Genomic DNA, 21,298 nt, shown 5'->3' on the forward strand with positions numbered 1-21,298 from the left:
AACAGTAGAATTTTAACTAACATTTTATTTGCAATTTCACAGTTGTTGGAATTTAACACACACCAAGAACGAAAGTAATTTCATTTACTAAAATTAATTAATGCAGCAATTTATTTAAAATAAATTTTATAACTAAGAAAAGAAAAGTATCAATAAGTTAAAACACTGTTTTTTAACTTTTAAAATCAATATATATTAAAAAATCAGTGGATTTAAATCGATGATTTTTTTAAAAAAATCTTTTGATTTAAATTATGATTTAAATCGTGATTTAAATCAAGCTGATTTAAATCAACAAACCCTGACATTAAGTGATATTTTTTTTTTTTGAAAATAAATTGACCAATTTATATTTATTCATAGAATTAATAGAATATCATGTAAATAAAAATTAATTTTAGGCAATTTTCTAAGTAAAATATTATAAATTTAAGAATTGTTTAAATTTACTTAATGTGTAACACATTAAAAGTGATACATAACTAAGTTGTGTTATTTAAAATATGTCAATTGAAATTATTAAAAATGTGAGTGATTTTGTTTCCCTTCTTCGTCCGAAATGAATATTCTGTGTTGAGCAGTAATGGCTAAATACCAAATATTTGTATGTTGCATCTCTAATTTAGTAGCAGCAATTGTTGAGCAGAATCTTCTCCATTTACAATTTAAAAACTTCTCGAAAAGGTTTTTAGCAATTTTTGCTATGACAGGACCCTATTTGCACAAATTCACAAAGGCAGGACCCTGGTTGAAAGAATGTGACTTGACGCTTATTTTATATTTACAAATTGAGTAGTTTTTTCACAATTTTACAAAAACAGGACCTTTCACAAAACGTCTAGGACCCCTGGTCATAATTTTTAAACATTAGCACAAGAAACAAAAGAAGCTTAGTATTACTTACCGTAATATGATTATATATCGATTGCGACCAGCCATATAAATGAATTAATCTGTACAGAGCAGCTAATTTGCATCTAAGCAGTTTTTCAATCTTAGTATAACGAATACCATCTACACCTCTAATATCATTAATAGGAATTACACAATGTCCAGATCGAAGCCCAGATGACTGACGATTAGGTAATAACAAGTCTGTCACCTGTTGCAATGCAGCTAAATTGGCGGGAAGGTATCCTTCATTAATCTGGGATTCTATAATCCTCTCTAATTCCTCACGGAAAACTTGACTGTAAAACAAAAAATTAGAAGTAAGAAGAAGAAGAAAAAAAATTTTCAATGCATAGAATTATATAATATGGAATAACAATTTAATTAGAAATAATAAAATCTAAAGGAAAAAAACAAATTAGATTTTTATCAGCTTCTATAAATCTAATAACAGGAAAACAGTTCATTAGCAGTTAATTAACCTAGTAGCATAACATGTGTTAGATATTAACTTAAGTCTTCGTATAACATATATTTAATTACATCTAAGGCGGAGATTCTTAAGTGTACCATGAAGTAAAAAGAAAAGCTCACTTTCTTGATATAGAATTAAGATATTTTCACCATAAACTGTGTTCAGACTTTTTAAATAAATTAGTTGTAATTAGAATTGATATTGAAGTAGAATTGGACAGAATAGAAGTTAATTTGAACAAGATATTTTTCAGAAGACAAAAGCAAAGTAAAAAATTTTGAGAACATGACTTCAACCTCAAAGGAAAAAACAAAAATTAAACTAATTCTGATGAAAAAAATAAAAAGAATGAGAAAACATAAAAGAAATACCACTAGTGCAAATCAGGGTTATGAAACTTGTGTTTATCTTGAGGAATACATTTCTTGATAGGTTGTTGAAATAGGCATTTAACTAAAAATAAACTTACACTCCAGATTATTTCTTCATTAAATAACTAACAATCATAAGACATCTAAATATGAGGAATAACTACAACTCTATCAATTCTGAATTAATTACATCAATATATATTTATTCAAAAAAAATACATTTCCCTTGCAAGGATGCTAGGAATGTGTATCCATTTAAAAAAAAATTAATATAACTTCTGTTGCAGACTTCACTTCCATTCAGCAACAGAGACAAATAATTCTGTGTTTTTATAAGTGCAAATAACTCCTGCTACAGAAGCTATTTTAAAAAATTATATTATATTTAAGTTATTTTAAAAAATTTTATTATAATTATATTAATATTTAAAAAAATAAATAAATGCTAAAAGGCACTTAAATTCATTTTTTTTTAAATAAAGTTATTTCAAATTGCTTTTTTGGAATCAAATTATCTTTTTTTGTTAACGATAAAATATATGTTCTATGCTCGTCTAGATTTAACAATACTTTCATTATTTATACATTATTTTATAATAATTTCCTTAGTTTATACAAACTGTAAAACTAGTTTATTATTTTTTATGTAAAGAGCCAATTATAATAATTTCCTTAGTTTATACAAACTGTAAAATTAGTGTTTATTATTTTTTATGTAAAGAGCCAATTAAGCGGGTTTAAAAGGCAAAGCAATCTGGAAAAAAACTGTGCAAGCTGTTCCAGATTTTGGCAAGCGATAGCAATCAGGGAGAGAATTCCTAAATGATTTACCAAAATAGTTTGTCTTTATATTTTTACTGTCAGCTTAATTTGAATTCCAAATTCATAAGAGGCAGAGAAACTGTGAAAAAAAGTACCTAAGCAATAATCAATAACTATTACTAGCCAAATCAGCTTACTCATCTTGAGAAAATGCTTATAGCGTCTAAAAACCACTATACTTTATAATTTAAAAGAGAAGGTGTTCATTATTAGGAGTCCTTTTCCTCTCAGTTGCCTATTCTTTTCCACGATTCTAAATTTGTGTTTTGATATTTTATTTGATAAAATAGTCATTATTAACAAATGAAAGCTCCTTACTGCTGTTTCAAGAAAATAAGAAGTTTATTCTAATTGCTACAGTGTTTAACCTGATTATTTTTTCTTTAAATACAAATGGATTTACTAATTTCAACCAAAATCAACATTTTTCTACCTGCTCCAATTCTTGGCATAGCATAACTTAGTGACAAGTAAATGCTTCATCAGGATTTTACAGAGACTAGGTAGTATATCAAAAACAAGGAAAGTTATTAGATTTGACAAAATATTTTGGAAATTACTATAATGTGTATCAAAATGTGTATTTTTCTTTTTCTAAGAACTTTATATCTGTGTTGTACTTAGATCAATTTTCATATTCTAAACAGCTTTGGATTTGCCAAGTGTTAATTTTTATGTCATAACTTTTCAGGAACATATTCTTTTACAGAAACTAATTACAAATTAAAGTCTTTTCTGAGCTAAATAAATATTTCATATTTAATTAGAAAAGAATTCAAAATAATTAAAGCAATTAAAAACTATACTTCCGGTGGAAAAACGCGATATGCAGCTGAAATTCCCAAAGGAATTGAAACAAACAAAAATTGAAAAATACGGTAGTTGCTTGGTAGTCAGTATTATAATTTGGTTATAGGATATGTTTTCAGGGATCTGTTTAGGTTTTTCTGAGAGGTACCTATTTTGTGAAAATGTAGACATAACGTGAAAAATTAAAAATTTTATTAAAAAATCAATACAAAACTATGAATTTATTGTTTCCTACGGGATACAAAAATAAAGTTTTAAGAGAAAGTATTTTGTGAAAGTTTTCAAATACGTTCAAATACGAGCGTTTTATTCTTAAGTATTAGTTTTGATTTTATATTTTTGTATTTGCTTAATGTATTTTATATTTCGTAATGTAATTTCTCTTCCTGGACTTTGGCAAAACCTTTGGGGTACAAAGAGAGCAATTTAGACATTTGCAGTGCTCTCTCGATAGAAAAGGTTTTGTATTTATGGCTTCCGGAGCTGGTACCTCCTGAAGACATCAGCTTTGGTTGTCATATTTTTCACAATTTTCATTTTTTTTATTTTTCATAATTTCTTTTATTTCATATTTATAAATTCTTTATCTGAAACTTTTCAGAGCTTAATTTGGCAAGTCTAAGTACATGTGCAATACATTTTTTCAAACTTGGAAATAACAATACTTGATACAGAGTAACCCAATAAATTTAACAATTCAAAAACAGTTTTAATTTTCTAATATCTAACTTAATTTGTCCTTTTTTCTTAATGTTAAATAGTGGGATTGTACCACATGAGGTTTATATCTCACTGGGTTTCCCAACAATGAATAAAAGAGAATTCATTATCGATAAAATATTGATTCCAAAGACAGATTAAGAAAGATACTTAAAAAGAACACTGCATAATTTTAAAATACTGTAACTGATTAACTGTAACTGATAATCTGTAATATGGGAGACTCACATCTTATAAAAAATATATTTTAAAAATATAATTATATTTCCACATTCTTTAGTGACTACTGGCATATATAATCAAAAGTAACCTATTCATGATGATATCCACTCGTTTTCTCCTTTCCATCTCCTTCATATCTTGATTTATGTCTGCAGGTCTCCACATTTGTTTTTGACATTCAGGATCATCTGGATCATATGTTGGAACAGGACCATTCTCCTCCACCACTCCATTAACTTTAACTTCATTTGCACCAGACATGGTTCTATAAAAGAGAAACAGATTGAAATAAATAGTCAGAATAAATATTTTTTTTAATTAAATGCTTAAAAAAAATTTACGTATCAAAAGCTTGTTAACAATGCCTAATACAATAATAAATATTCATAAAAGCATTTGAGAATAAAATATACAGCCTCGTAATCAATATATTCTAATCTAGAGGTCTCCACACTTATTTAGCCATACTAAAACTCTACTTAGATCCAAAGGTCAGCTAAGGCTTTATTTAGGAGGCAAAAATGTTCTGTCCCTAGTTTCAGAAATTTTAAAAAAATCTAGTCATTTTTCACAGTTTTATGATTATTTTAAGCATTTCCAAAGGGCATTTTGATATTTGTGACCCTCTCCTGGTAAGATATTTTAAATAACTCACTTGCCTACTAACCAGCTCATCATATCAAAATTAAAAAAAATTGAGAAATATGGCATAAATTTTCGTTTTAGAACAAAAATAACAAATATTTATGGTGGGAGAATACATTACTTTTTTTAAACATCTAATATAGTTAAGATTTTTAAAATTTACCTTTTGAAACATTATGGATTAAAATCTTATTAAATAAAAAATTTAATACGTATTTTTTTCCCCTTTGTACAGTATAGATAATAGAACAAGAGAAAAATAAAAATTATTCATTAAATGCTAAGTACCACTCCATTTAGAGAAAGAAAATTGAGAAACATTTTGCTTACAGTAGGATATAGTGCTAATAAAGAAAAATGCAATTGAAATAAACACAGGCATAACTAATACAGCAAAAATAAGTTCAAGTCCTTTTTTTCAACATGTCGAAACTATTTGCATTAGGTACTATTACAATGGGGAGAAAATAATAATGACTATTTGGAAGAAAATCAAAATTCAAAAGTCAGAAAACATCCAAATCTTGATAACTTCTATGATTTATCATTTATTATTATTATTATTATTATATGATTCAAGGTGTCCAAAAAGAAAACTTGAATCTCTCTAAAAATACACATCAGATCAAAAACCTAAAAACATACAAGCAGAGTATTTTCAAAAGATACATTCAATGATACCAAACTATTACTCCCTTCCCCCTTGGGGTTGCTTAAGAGTAGGCCTCATATATGGTTGACCAAAGAAAAATCAAGACATTTTTCAAAAAAATCAGAACAAAAATTAGAGCACTTTTTGAAATATTATGCATTAGCTCCTTGTAATTAGGGCAAACAAAAAACTAAAAAAAAGTATAATTTGCTCTAAGTAAGTATAATAAAATCAAATTTTATTGTAAACAAACAATAAAAATAGTTTTTATAATATTTCACAACATAATTTGATTAAATAGAACACTGAACAACTCTCAATACTTTGAGATCAATAAATCGGAATCCCTCATACCAATTTTTAATTCAAATTTATAAGGAGAAAAATAAAGACTTCATCAATTAAATCATTTTTAAGTACGGGAATCAATAATCTTAAATAAACAGTGAATACGATGCTTAAAATTTTTGCACAAAATTAATTTAGCAGATGATACCACACTTTAATACGTCGATAATATAAATACTGTATTGTTGATTGAAATAGGTTATTTTTATTAATAGATTATTTAAATCAGATGAAAGAGACGAATCAATGGTTTTGAGTTAAAGAATTCCCCCAACAAGAATCCTTAATTTTGCTGAAAATAATAAATAAGTTAATGACCTGCCCCCAGATCGACACAACAAAGGCTTGATAATGTAGAATTGTAAATTGAGTTTCCTCTCATAAAATGACAATTTCCAAAAGTGTGAAAAACTGAATAATGTGGTGAGTTTAAAGTAGGGGTGCACAACCTACTGCCCGTGGGCACACAAATTTCAAATCACCCATTTAAATAATAATTTGACATGCACTGTATTTCCAATTTCATCATAAATCCAAGTGACGTTTAGATCGAATTGAATTTATAACTACTAATTTCCACGTGTTTTCCCGATACATTTATTACGTTATTACGAATCGTGAGTTCTAAAGCGCACATTTAATGGATCACTTTTTGCCGTACTTAATTTGTGCCAATATCATTGTAAATCTAAGTTTTTTTCTGATCATTTTTCGGCAGTTTCTGCGATGTATTCTCACATATTTTAAAAAATTCTGATTTCAATTTCGAAATGCGAATTTGAAATCTCGCATTTCAATAATGACTTTGGCTCACTTTACTTGTGCTAATTTCATCATATATTCATTTTTTTTTTTTTTTATTGAATGCTTGATGCTTTTCTCTGCGATTTTTACAATCCCGTTACTATAACTACGATGTTAATATGACAAGCGAATTTCTAATCGCAAATTTAAATAATCACTATTTGATACAATTTATTTGTGCATAATTTAACGTAATGTTTTTTTTGTTGATTCGGTAGTTGGCACCATGCATTTGTATGTGATATTTAGAATCCCGATACTTTAATATAATGTTATTGCCTCGTGAAAAATTCAAATTCAAAAACTTAGGAAAATGAGAGTATATATATAAAGCTGCTTACTGTTTGTAATTTATTTTGCTTCAATTTTTTTTTATCTTAAGTGATTTTTTCAGGAAAAAATTAAAAAGAAAATATTTTTTTAATTCTTAAAACCTCTAATAATTCAAGAAATAGAAATAAATGAAAAATAATACTAAATAAGTATTGAATTTTATTTTGTATATAATGGATTTGTTTTAATTTTTGTTTAAACATTAAATTTTCTTCAATAGTTTTTTTTAATAAAAAACATCAGTTTCTTTATTTTTAAATAAATTCGAATAAATAAAAGTATTTATTTTCTGCAAATATCTTATTAAGTTTACTGATTAAAAAAAAATTAGTGCTTAGAAAACTAATGTTTGTATAAAAATTATCCTATTTGCTGCTAACCTGATTAAATATGCACACAGCCCTGCCCTTCGTTAATCTACTTGGAAGGGCCACTTACAAAGCAAGTGAAACATTGTTGTGCATAATTTAAAGCATAATTTAATTAAAATAATTTTTTAATCAACATAATTTAAAGCATACATATTCTTAGGGGACGGTCCCTAAGTTCAAACAATCCAATTAAGCGATTTTTACCAGCATTATTAATTCGAATGAAAAGATGTTCAGTGGAAAATCGACATCTTTTGATTTCGATTTTTCAAATCTATTATTTTAATATGCGCATTTATTGAATGAAAATTGGATGTTTTGAATGCGCACGAAAATCAAGAATATCATAACAAAAAGCTAAAAATCGGGACAAATAAGGACAAAATATATTTATCAAGAAAAATCAGGCCAACCAAACCCTGGGAATCTTAAAGTCGTATATTTAAAACTTTCGCAAGAATTCGAATCCGATTTCATCTAAATTTTGTATTTTGCCATGTAAAATTACATAATTTAAAATGACATACAAAATTTTATAACTTACAATTCAAAAATTTTACGACTATTGTTTAATAAAAGAAAAAATACATTTACTAAAATTTATTTTTTACATGGAATTATCTTTGGAAAAACGAATTTTATAATTGTGTTTAAAAAAAATTTCAATTCAGTCAAAAATATCTTGAGATATGGTAAAATATGCAAAAACAAAATTAACATTAAGAGGCCCAAACTTTAAATTGCTCTCCTGACCAAACAATGGGGACCATAATTGTCAGATTGCAGCTCCCCCTGATATTTTGAGGGTCGGAAATCCGAATCAGTTGAATAAAAGGTATGTTTATTCAAAGAAAGTATATTTTTGCGTCTGATTTCATAACTTAAAATATCGTCTGTACTAATTGATTAGTATATTTGAGGTCACCCTCTCAAACCATTAAGATTGAGTCCTTGAACATAAAGATCCGATCATTAAATCTAAAGTTATTCAGGGTAGCTTTTTTTTTTCTTTTTGCGCATTGCACAATTTCACTTTCATTAGTTAGAAATCGTATTAGAAATAAATATGTATTGATTTGTGTCCTTGTTTTGTCGGACTGCGATATCAAAAGTAAAAAATTGATTAAAACTACCAATTTTTTCAATTTAACTACTAAAACTTTTTTAAGCAAATCTAATACAATTTCGAAGAAAAAAAAATGAAGTTGTTGCATGTTGCAGCAGTTTTAGCTAAATTTAGAGAAAAATATTTATTTTGGAACAATTTTTAATTGGAGCTAAATAGAATAGAAACAGGATTTAACAATTCCTTTTCCCAATTACACTTAAACAGCATTTTCAAATACCACAATTTACTCTTACTAAAATTAAAAAAGGATGCTGAGCTAGAATACTTTGTTCACCAGACACAATAACCAATAGGACACATTTCTTATCACTTTCTAAAGATAAGAAGTCTATATTTTCTGTCTTTCTTTTTTCTTTATCTTAACCACAAATGTTTATCCACTTCGCTTTTCCGATCAGTGCAGGAGCTAATAGTGATCAAGTTACTTAAAGATAAGTTATTATCAGTAGCTTTATTATCGGTAGCATTATTTTAGGCTCCCACTCAAATTTTTACAGTCAACTAATAAGATTTCTGTCAAGTGTATCTCATACGTTAGTTCCGTGATGTTCTTATTTGAATATCTCACTGCTTAATACAAAGGGGGGCTCTTCAAAGTATAAACTTATCAACAAAATATTAAAAAAATTGAATGTAATAAAATATTTGGAGATAATCAAAAATATTCCAACAATAAAAAAAATGAATATAATCAAAAGAAATATATAAAAACGAACAGAACGTTTTGAACACGTTTTGAAAAAAAGATACCGAATTAAACGTAAAACTTCAAAACAGTCGCCAAGAAAGTAGCTTCACATTAAAAAGCAATCATTAATAGCGATGATTTCAGTACAAGAAAATAAATGAGAGAATGATACATCAATCTGACGTTATCCCAGCCGCAAAAATGAAATTTCAAGGTTTTCCACTGCAAAAAAATAAAGATCGTTTAAAATAAACAACGAGAGGAAGACTTCGCTTAATCAGCCAAAACAAAAACAAAAAACAGCTTATTATTACAGCTTTCCGCAACAAAAAATAGTTATGGACTAATGAACAAATAAATTTTATAATAAACGAATTCCCAAAGCTAAAACGATAAGGATAGACAACGATCTTAAGCGAAATAATTTTCAAAATACAATGATGACGGGCAACATTTTTTAGCGATATGAAAATCACACCAGTATGCAACTGACAAACATCTAAGTGCCAATTGAATAAGAATGATGGGTACTGACAGCGATCTATGAGCCAATTTAACATGGTTACTGACAAAGATTTAAAGAGCTAATTTCAACATAGATAATTAACGATATTAAATGACTGATAAATTTATAAGCTGAATGACTCACAAAGATCTAAGTACCGTGTTAATTACAGCGGTGATTACTGGTAAAAATTTTAAAATTTAGCTAAATTTCAACAAATATCAAAAACGATTTTAATTGATGTGCAAATTTTAACCTTAAATAACTAACGAAGATCTGTGTCAATTGATGGTTAGTGACAATGATTTTATAAATTAAAATTCCATTATTGATGACCAAAACTCATCGTCACCGATCGTATAGTATACGCAAATTTTAACAATCACTTTGAATATCTATTTGGATATCTATATCTATTTGAATATGTAAATCAATATCTATTTGGATATCTAGATCAATATCTATTTGAATAACTATTTAACTATAAAACAAACTATTTAACTAACAGTTAATCTGAGTTACAAAATTTTGTTCAAATTTCTTAACCTATTATTTTTTCAATAGAATATAATGAAGCTTTCACTCACTTCATAATGAAAGTATTCCTCTAAGAATCGAATAACGATTGCATCTGGTACAGAATAGTCATGCGGGTCAACTTTCACTTAAAACACATGATCATGGTTAAAATGCGAAGCACGTGTTTTGAAACATCACACACGTCTAGCTACTTCGTAATCGTAGGTACGTGGTTTGCCTCATTTTTTCTTACTATTGGCGCCAAGTGCAAGAAGACATAATGCAATAGAGAAAAATAATATATTAACTTAGATACTTCAACCCTTTAAAAGATGCAGTTCTTGAATACGAATCAAAGTTTTCGACGTTACATAAGGTGAAAACTATAACGTATAAAGAAATATTTCCAAAGATATGATTTCGAATTTTAAAAAAAAAAAATTTATACAAAAATAAAACTAAGGTACCAACTTTAACATTTCGTGAGATTTAAAAAAATAAATAAATAAATAAAAAAATAAGGATAGAGCCCAAGATGTCCTTAAACTTTTAAGTGGAGAAAGAGAATTGGGGGCGAAAAATAAACTAACTAATTGAAAAAAGTTTTTTAGGAGTTTAAATTTAATATTAGAAACTTTCAGAAGCTTTTATAATTAAAAAATTTTTAAGTTAATCGTAACGTTAAGTTGCACCTCTCAAACTACATTACACTTTATCATTAGTAACTCTGAGTAGCGCAACTAATCTTCAAATTCTCTGCTTTTACTAAATAGCAGTTATTATTTAAAATGAAAGTGTGCTATTTTTAAGTAAACCAATTTATTTAACAAAAGTATCACAAAATGTTAAAGAGAAAATGGGATTTGTTTCGATTTTAATAACATCTTATAAGTTTTGCAAAATAATGCTCTCAGCTAGAGATACATAATGATAAATTTCTCTGTGAAATTTTAAGAATAGTTTAGAATGCATTAAATAAAGATATCATGCAAAAGAAAAACTATAGTCCAATATTAAAATGTATACAACATATTTAAAAAGATTTTTGTTCAAAATTCTTAAAACAAAAATATTTTAAGGAATTTTATTTAATGGAAAAAAAAGTTTAAGTCACTGGATATTAGATAAAAACTAGACAGAATCTCGAAATTGTGCCACCTAAACCGCGGGGTTTCCCTATGCAGTTCGAAGAATTTGTATTGTTGAAAAGTATTTTTAATCATAAATTAAATTTATTACAGTGTATTTGAATAAAAATAAAAAAAATCTGATTTAAATAAAAAAAATCAGATTTAAATCAAATCAAAAAAATCGGATTTTTTTTCTAAAAAATCAAAAAAAAAACACAAACCCTGTTCTAGTGTATTCAAAAAAGTTTTTTAAAAAAAAACTCAAAAGTTACATATAAATTTCCCCGAATGAATAAATCATTATACACAGAATAATTAATTCAACAATAAAAATATGAGCTATATATATTAGTAATAATTGCAACACTAAGTTCTAGCAATCAGATTCAACTCAAAGGTTAAAAAAATATTTATCATCCAAGTTCAAATGAATAAACATTTCAATTAAGGAAGAAGGAATTATCTTCAAAGTTTTAGTTTTAAAAAAAAAAAACAAATTGAATGATAATTGCATTAAAAGGATATAACGAAAGGTTAAAAATAGTAAAATATAGCAACAAAAACAAGCTACGATAAAATCGCGGAAGGTTTCCACGAAATATTTTCAAGGAACTACAAGCTGGAAATGTCAATAAAAAAGTCATATTTAAATCTACCAATCATTATTACTTCAAACAATCGCATCGAAAAGACAGCTAGACAGAATATTTTTGTTAATTAAATCATGCATATCTCACACATTTACAACCACATCCGCTGTAATCTGCAATATCCACAAATATAAAGTATGACGCAGTTTCTTTTTTTTTTTTTTTCCAAACACATGTTAGATCTTTTAAGAATAAGTAAAAATTAAAAATTTAGAAAACTAGTCATTATAACGTTTATTAAGTTTAAGAAATAACAAAACGTAAAAAACGAATGAAGAGAAAAAATTTTTACTTTTAATATTATTAATAACAAAATAAAACATGAGTGTGTACATAAAGGTTTTTATAAAATACAGTCACAATTTTAAAAAATACCAGTGACAAAGTAAAATTTATACTAATTGCGGAAAAACGCACAAGTTTTAAAAACCGAATCAATTAATAGAAAGAATAACATATTTCTAATTCAGTCCATGACGAGAATTAAGCTTAAATTTAATATAAATTATGCGTATTAAAAGATTCTTTGCTCATCAGTAATATTTATCATTTTGCGGTAGACGCCAGCTTCAATTGTCCAATCAAATATTTCATTAACTTTTTTACATTATAATTATGCTACAATTTGTTAAAAGTAATTAATATTTTCTGATTTGATTGCTTGGCTGCATTAAGTAGTTGACGCAACTACGCTACTTAATTGGAAAAGAAAATAAGAAACTTCATTGTTCTCAAAAATTAGTAAACGGATATTTGAGCTACTTTTGATAAAATTAATTTTAACTTTCCAGTGAAATCTGCTGAATAGTTTTTAATTAACTAAGCTTAAAAAAAGTCGCGATGCTACTAGAGAAATATTAACCGGATTTCATTTCCATTTTGAATATTATCTCTCAAAATTACCCAAGTTGGAAAAAAAAGGCAAATATTACAACTCAAAATTTTCGATCATTAATAAATTAAATTTTAAAAAAATGCAATGAATTCTTATAATTATACTCTTTATAATTTTTTGGAAAAAATTTGATTAGCTTAAAATATTCCAAACGCAAAAAGTACAAATTCAAAAGGATTCGCACCATAAAATTACGGCTACCCCTTTAAAACAAAGATCAAAAATCCGAAATCGTCGAAAAAATGGTATAATTATTCAAAGAAATTGTGCTTTTGTGTCTGAGCTAATAATTTGCATGTTTAAAATTTACTACCTGAACCATTAAAAGGATGCATGTTAGCATATGAAAAACAGCTTAAGTTATCAAGATGATCCAATTTTTTTTTTCTTTAAGCATTTCTTACATAAGTAACAAACCCACATTTCAACGGTAAATATTTTAAAGAAACATTTTGCAGCAAAACATCAAAGTAGCTGCAAAAAGTCTTAAAGATGAAAATAAAGGCTGCTGGGGGAAAAAATGGGTTAAATTTTTTTTTTAAGAAAATAGGCTCACATATCAAATGCCACTAACACAACAATCAAAAATGATAATTATATCCCAATGATAGAAGGAATACATTTGAAGTTAAAGCAAAATGAGCATTAATTAAAATTACACCTAAACAGAAAACTGAAATAAATCAAGCGATTGAAAAACGTAATTCATTTTTTACAAAAAGTAATAAGCTCTTTTAAAATCCACATATTTCAAAATATTAAAAGCAAATCCCAATGCTTATTGAAAGCAAATCCCAGTGCTTATTGAAAGTAAATCCCAATGCTTATTGAAAGCAAATCCCAATAAAATTAGAATAAAGAAAACATTATTAAGCATATAGAAATTACATGTTTTAATTTTTATCCAAACATTTAAAATTGTATACATTTAGTCGCTACACATATTACAAAAATTTTAAAAAGAATTTTATAATCGTCTAGCGTTATTTTTCCAATAGGGATAAGTTCAATTGCTTGTTAATGCCCGAAGCATTACAAACCAGTTTTCCGGGCCTTGCTATGATATGTGAGGCAGCTTATGAAAGCAGATGATCTCATCTTAAAATACAGCAAAAAAATAAAATAAAAAACTAATCCTTCAATTAAAAACAAAACTTCGAGACTATGAAAATAAAATACAGGATTTGAACACTAAAAGCTACGGAGAGCAACTTAAATTCCAAGCAGAATCAACTTTGGATCGCCTGCTTTTTACCACTTATGTTTAAGCGGGAATTATTCCAAACTTAGTAAAATTAGGACAAATCTAATCAATATATTTTTATTTATTTATTCATTTTTACTTTTTTTTTAAGCGAGTCCTGTATTTCTGATTTTCTGAAAAATAAATAAAAAACCAGGGATCTGTTCAAACTTTCGATTAAGTCCTGTTATTGTAAATTTGTGAAAAATCTAATTTTCTGAATGTAAAATTACCGTAGAATCGAATTCTTTTAGCCAAGATTTTGATTCTATGAATATTTAAAAATAAGGTCCTGTTTTTGTAGAAAAAAAATATAAACGCACTGAAACCATACCTTTCAAGAAGTTGTAAATTTACAACTATGAATTAAAGAAGCTATCCACTGTTTTTTAAAAGAATTTTGTGATGCGTCCATTTTTAAAATAAAAAATATTGAGAAGGGTTCATTTTTATAATAAAAAAATTGGTGAACTCCGTTCTAACAATAAAAAATTTATGAATCAATAAATAAAAAAACTTTAACATAAAATAACTTAAATACAAATAAACGTTCTTTTATTTATATAATATTAGGGGATATGCCACCTGCTCATTATCATTCGCCAATTCTCAGAATTGTATGCATAATTTTCAGATAGCTTTACTATCTGAGCTGAGCACGCTTATACATTGCACGAAAGGTTAACAACCTTGCGGGATTATATAAAATAAAATAAAAAAATTCTTTTTAATTTAATTCATTTCTCCAAAACTAGTCCGAAAATTTACAGAAAGTTCGTAGTTTCTTGTTTTTATTGCTATTTTTAGTCATAAGGGTTAGTGGCAACTGATTAGTCACCCTTAATATGCCTAAAAAAACAGTCAACATAAGCTATTTAATTACTCCAAAACAAATTCGAAATTTATACAGTGTTAACGGCAGCACTAACTCTTTTAAATATTTAGTGATTAAGAAGGAATATTTTAAACATCATGAAAACGTGTTTTAAATAAAAATATATTTCGAAAAAAAATTATTCTTCATTCACATATAATGCATTTTTAGAGTCATTCTGAAAGTGCAAAGACTAAACCTTAATTATTTTAATCCATATTTCAAATACGTTAAAGAAATTTAAAAAGGTGGTCCCACCTTTTTTTAAAAAAATGGAATTAATCCAGAATCAATTTTTATCTTTCGGTACCCCCTAATTCAATTCATAAAAACAAGAAAACTTAATGCTCAAAATACAATTCTATTATTTAGTAACAGATGATTTCATACATCAAATAATGAAGGGAAAAAAATGATCGTTGTTGAACCACTTAGCGATGTTGTAATATATTCGTTCTACATCATTGACTACAGTTAACTGAATACTTCAATTTATTCCAGCTAAAAAATATTCATTCCGAGCGGAAAGTTCACATGACACAAAATAAAAACACTATCTATCAAGACATACAAGGCTGAAATTACAATGCGTAACCCGCATAAACGAAAACTATTTTTATTTTATGTGCTTGTTTACATTAATATTAAAGAATTCCTTGAAAATCTAGTAAGTCTATTTTAAAGTGAATTCTGAATTGAACCATGAACCGTTCACTGAACAAATTGATTAATCCCTAAAAACAAAAAGAGCAAAACGCGAAACACTTCTATTATTTTGTTTAAATTCTATTTAACAAAATTTTAATAAAAATGTCGTTTGTAGATGTTCATCTCAATTATTTTGAAAAATTCTTTTAGATATATATAAAAAAAAAAAACTGACTGAACCAAATGCTTCAAAACATTTAAAATTAAGATAATTCAAAAAATGGAGTAAATCGTAGCAATTCAATCCGCAATCATAAGAATTGAATGGAAGTATAAGATTCAAAACAGTAAAGAAATAATTGGTAAGGTTAAAAACCATAGAAATTTTTAACAAAGCATATTATTGACACTTTTACTAGATATGTCTCGTCAATCGTTTACCCTACATTATGTTACATAATATGGATTGTTAATGAGGTTATTATATAACAGTCTCATTATTTAGTAATTTAACGTAATCGAAGAAAAATAACTTCAACGAGCATAATATAAACTTGTGCTGTTTTTTTAAGAATAAGAAATTTTATCAAGAATCATTTCTTAATTTAACTTTCAAAAATTTGCTTTGAGCTCCCTTATACAGTCTGTTGATAGTTTTTTAACCACAGCTTTCCCAAAATTATTTATCCTGGAAATATAAGCCATATTTTCAAATTCATCAGGATTAAGAAAGCGTTTTTTGGTGAAAAGCACCACAATTATAAGGGGTCTGTTTAGAGGAAATTTGGGTTCGTTAACGGACCCATCACAAAATATCTTTTCATAAAAACGGACTCTCCACAAAATAATTTATCTTTTAATCGGACCCTTCACAAATTTGTTTATCTTCATTATTGTTTTGTTAATCGAATAAACCCTTCCCGGGGGGGGGGGGAGAGAAAGACAGTTCGAAAAGAACAAAGTTTTCCAAGTTTCCTTTAAGTTCTAACTCCAAATGTAGTATTCTAAGAAAATATTTCTACTTTTACAAACATCGTGTGCACATTCTTATTGATATTAAATGATATTCTTTTTGTAAATAGATAATTGATCAATTTATATTTATTCATAAAATTAATTAATATTATGTAAATAAAAATTAATTTCCGGCAATTTTTTAAATAAAATATAAATTTAAGAATGGTTTAAATTTACTTAATGCATAATACATTAAAAGTGTGTTATTTAGAATATGTCAATTTAAATTATTAAAAATGTGAGTGATTTTATTTCCATTATTCGTTCCAAATGAATATTCTGTGTTGAGCAGTATAGGCTAAATACCAAATATTTGTATGTTGCATCTCTAATTTAGTAGCAGCAATTGTTGAGCCGAATCTTGTATCGATTTACAATTTAAAAACTTCTTGAAAAGGTTTTTAGCAATTTTTGCAATAACAGGACCCTATTTGCACAAATTCACAAAAGCAGGACCCTCAAGACATGTCGGAAACTGCTAACCATTCAGATCTCTGAGCAACTAATCATCTGCAAAAACGAAAAATATGGTTTTTCCCCAACAAGAACTGTGTGTTACTTAATCGGGGTAAAGTGGCTCAGTTCTTATAAAATTTCAAATTCTCATTAATTTAAAAATAAGAATAAATTTGGATCGTGACCACTCTTCGCTGACGGCCAGAAAAAATTTCCAGCATCATTCCAGGTTTTGTTTAAAATAATTGTTACTTGGAATAATTTGAGCTTCTCACCGGTTGAATAGAGATTAGAATCAAAAACTAAATCGATAAAAATTAAATTTAAAATGAAAATTCGTGATTTATAAATTATTTCAATGCAGCCTAATTGGATTTATTCCAGAACGTGACAATTGGTAAAATTAATAATTAAGGAGAACTACCGAAATGCAACACACCTTAACAGACAATTCATTTCAAGAGAATTGAGAAAAGATTACGCAAAGATCTCATTCTTCTTTCGACATACTTAGCAGCAGGTTTCGCACTAAAGGAGATATCTTTTCAGATTAAGTTAAAAATAAATGAAAAACGGAAATGCGGTCAAACAATGATACGTTGAAAAGAAAATCGGCCAGACAGCATTTTTATCGCTGAAGGCAACGGCAGTCCAGTAAATATACATTTCTAGAAAAAAGCAATGAACTATATCGTTTTCGCCACTAATTTCAATAATTATATACAAACATATGCTACAACAGCTGCAATTTTAAGAGTTTTTTCATTCTACGGTATCCAAGGATACAAGAAGTGTTATCACGGTTAAGGTCAATCGTTTCACGCATCGATTACGGACTATTCAAAAGTTGTAAGATACTGAAAGTAATTAAGGTTTGAAGTTCATGTTGCGGTGGAAAAATATAACCTTTTTAGACAATACGCGAAAGACGAACCACGCTAACTTAACAGGTAGAAACTTAATATAAACTTGACTTAAGCCAGGGGTCTGTCCAGACATTTTGTGAAAGGTCCGTTTTTGTCAAAATTGTGAAAAAATTACTCGTAATTTGTGAATATAAAATAAACGTCAAGTCACATTCTTTCAACTAGGATCCGGCTTTTGTGAATTTGTGCAAATAGGATCCGGTTATTGCAAAAAACTTTTTCAAGGAGTTTTTAAATCGTAAAGACAGACAAGATTATGCTCAACACTGTAAAATTGCAATAAAAAAATTTAATTTAAAAAAATAAACAGCAATTGTTGCTACTAAATTAGAGATGCAACGTACAAATATTTGGTATTGAGCCTATGCTGCTGAACGAAGAATATTCATTTCGGACGAATAATAGAAGAAGCATCCGCCAAAGACAAAACTTAGTTCGTTAACATCTGTCTTTCTTCCCCCCCCCCTTCCTGGGAAGGGTTTATTCGATTAACAAAACAATAATGAAGATAAACAAATTTGTGAAGGGTCCGATTAAAAGAAAAATTATTTTGTAAAGGGTCCGTTCTTAAGTTAAAATATTTTGTGAAGGGTCCGTGTCTGTGAAAAGATATATTGGGAAGGGTCCGTTAACGGACTCAAATTTCTTCTAAACAGACCCCTGCTTAAGCTAATCATGCTTTTATCGCAAGTTTACAAATATAATTTTTCTTATTGTTCAAAATTTGATCTCTTGAGTAAAACATTGCATCAGGAATGACAAGTTTCTTCCACAGTGGAAAAAAAAAACCGAGGAAAAAACCAATGAAAAAGACCACTCCCAAAGAAATAGGTTTTTCTAACAACGTAAGTGGAAGAGATAAAAGAAACTTTCTAAAAGAATATCAACAAACAATTAAAGCAGTTTTTAAACTGTTTATAAGTGCAATCTAATCTAAATAATCATATTTAAACAAGTGAAAACCTAAAAGAACTATTAAAAACAAAAATAAATTTCATTTCTTAAGAAATTAAACTGCAGCTTTGCAATACTTTATGTAAATGAATTTAAAACCTAATTTTTTAATCATATAAGTACTCTAAAAATAGCATAGTATAATCAAATTTTATAATACTTAAACTAACAAATCGCATATTAGTTACATAAATTACTAAAAAACACATATGAAATTCACAATTACAAATAGTATACAATTTTTATAATCAAATACCGTTAACATGAATAGTCAAACCGACTCTTAAACATAATAGATTTTTAAAATTCTGCATAAAAGTAAAAAAAACAAATGATAGGAAAATATTTTTTTAAGTAGATGTGAAAAAAAGCTATAATTTCTGGTACTACATAAAATTAAATTCGTTGAAATTTTAGCCATTCTTATGGTACTAATAGTTAAAAGATAGTATTGGTCATTTAAGTTCCTTTTATTTCGTACAATTTCTTCCGGTTTTCTCCAATTTCTTCCACCGTCCAGGAAGAAGTAGGTTTCTTCCGGACGAAATGTAAATCTCTGTATAAAATCCTCGATACCTACTAAAAATGACTCAAAAAGTTGCTAACATCTATTATTTGATGTAGTTTCATATATTATAGTTCTCACCACGTTCTTTTTCCCCTATACTTTGTATTTTAAATATAAGACTGTAATAACACCGCAATAAAAAAGTTCGAAATATGTCAAATCGGTTAAAAACTGACAGCTTGTCTCAGTTTTCGCGGAATATAAAGCCAGTCAAAGATTCTAAAACGTCTTAAAATGCCAATAATATGACTGAATTTTATTTTTCGCCACCTACACAACTCAAACTAGCAACTCCTATAGTGAAATTATCCATTCGGAAACGTCTTGAACATTAAACTCGGCCCACGGACTATTCAATCTAAAAACGTCACACATGCATCACATCCTTCGCGAAAAGAATTTCAAATAAGTGAAAATTTTAACGGTCGCTGACCCTTGCTTTTACTATAAAAATGCACAGGCGGGTCAGTTAAACAATAACAACAAACACTTGGAAAAAATCACATCAATATTAATGATTTCAATCTAATAGTATTAAAACTTTATTTTTATAGTATAAGTTACAAATAAAGAAGTTCATGTTGACAATTGCATATTAACAACTCGTTTTAGCTTATCTAAAGTATGACACAGATTTGATTTTACTGAAAAATATATTAAAATTTCTTTAAGAAGATATTTTGAACATACTGTATCAAATCCGGAAGCCATTCTCGAAAGAAATATCAACCAAGTGAATTGATACTGCATCCAGTAATTGACCTAGAACTTAAAACTGATACTCGCAGTTCCCAATTAGAACAAAGGCTGAGTACAATGAAAATTTATGAGTAACCGCTCACGGAAGTATTAATAAAATATTGAGGCAGTATTTCTTTATATGATTAAACATCATTCAAGCTTAAAATAGTCTTAGTTTAGTATTTGAGAGGGATAAAAAAAAACTTGATAAATAAAAAAATTTTTTAAAAAAACTAGATTTTTGCTCCATTACATTCGTTTGATCTGATCAAGCAAAATGGTTTATAGGTAGCTGTTTAACAGTAAACATACCATAACCGATCAATTGACCGTTTCAGACAACCGGTCATTTGACCAGAAGAACAATTTGCTTTATAAGCTTATCGAATCAGAAATCTAATGCGTGTTCAACGTATTGCATTCGATTACAATTGCACATTTCTGCAAATTAGTTCAATCAGAATAACTGAATTCAAATTTCAAGAAAGTACCTAAAATTTTAGATTGGCATTTTTGTGTAAGAAAAAGAGACAAAAGCTAATTGTTTTGGTAAGTAGCTTATATTTTATTTCGATATCGTTACTTGATTCCAAACTAACTGTTAGTTTTTACCAGAAAAATTTCGAAACAATCAAGACAGCACAAGTTCTTAGAAGTAATAATGTTAATTATAAGAATAATTATAAGAATTATAGTAATAAGAATTATAGAAATAATAAGAATTAGAAGAAGTATGTTTACGGAAAATGTACAATGGAAGCACCCTGCATATGTAAAAAATGCGTAGAGCAATGAATGCATTATGCAATATTTCATTCATTCAAGAAACATAAAGTCCGGCCATTTGAAGAAATAGGTATACATGAAGTGTTGGTATGTTTAGTGTTAAAA

At 27.4% G+C, this 21,298-nt stretch overlaps 1 protein-coding gene across 19 annotated transcripts in view; it reads right to left on the reverse strand.

Annotated features, from left to right (window-relative positions):
• LOC107445917 (protein hu-li tai shao) overlaps window positions 1-21,298 on the reverse strand; it is a 75,724-nt gene that overhangs the window by 44,827 nt on the left and 9,599 nt on the right. For 11 of the 19 annotated variants that reach the window (XM_071187625.2, XM_087155511.1, XM_071187622.2 and 8 more), the window contains 2 exons: window positions 4,400-4,576; window positions 905-1,190 (listed from right to left, as the gene is read on the reverse strand). In XM_071187625.2, coding sequence (XP_071043726.1) covers window positions 905-1,190; window positions 4,400-4,572 — 459 coding nt within the window. In that variant the 5' untranslated portion in view covers window positions 4,573-4,576. Of the gene's footprint in view, window positions 1-904; window positions 1,191-4,399; window positions 4,577-10,373; window positions 10,516-21,298 lie in introns of those variants that run through there. The other 8 variants (XM_087155508.1, XM_016060413.4, XM_087155510.1 and 5 more) reach the window with 6 other exon arrangements.

This window comes from Parasteatoda tepidariorum, chromosome 11 (assembly GCF_982258835.1).
Source record: "Parasteatoda tepidariorum strain Cologne lab strain chromosome 11, Ptep-v5.0, whole genome shotgun sequence".
NCBI lineage: Eukaryota > Metazoa > Arthropoda > Arachnida > Araneae > Theridiidae > Parasteatoda > Parasteatoda tepidariorum.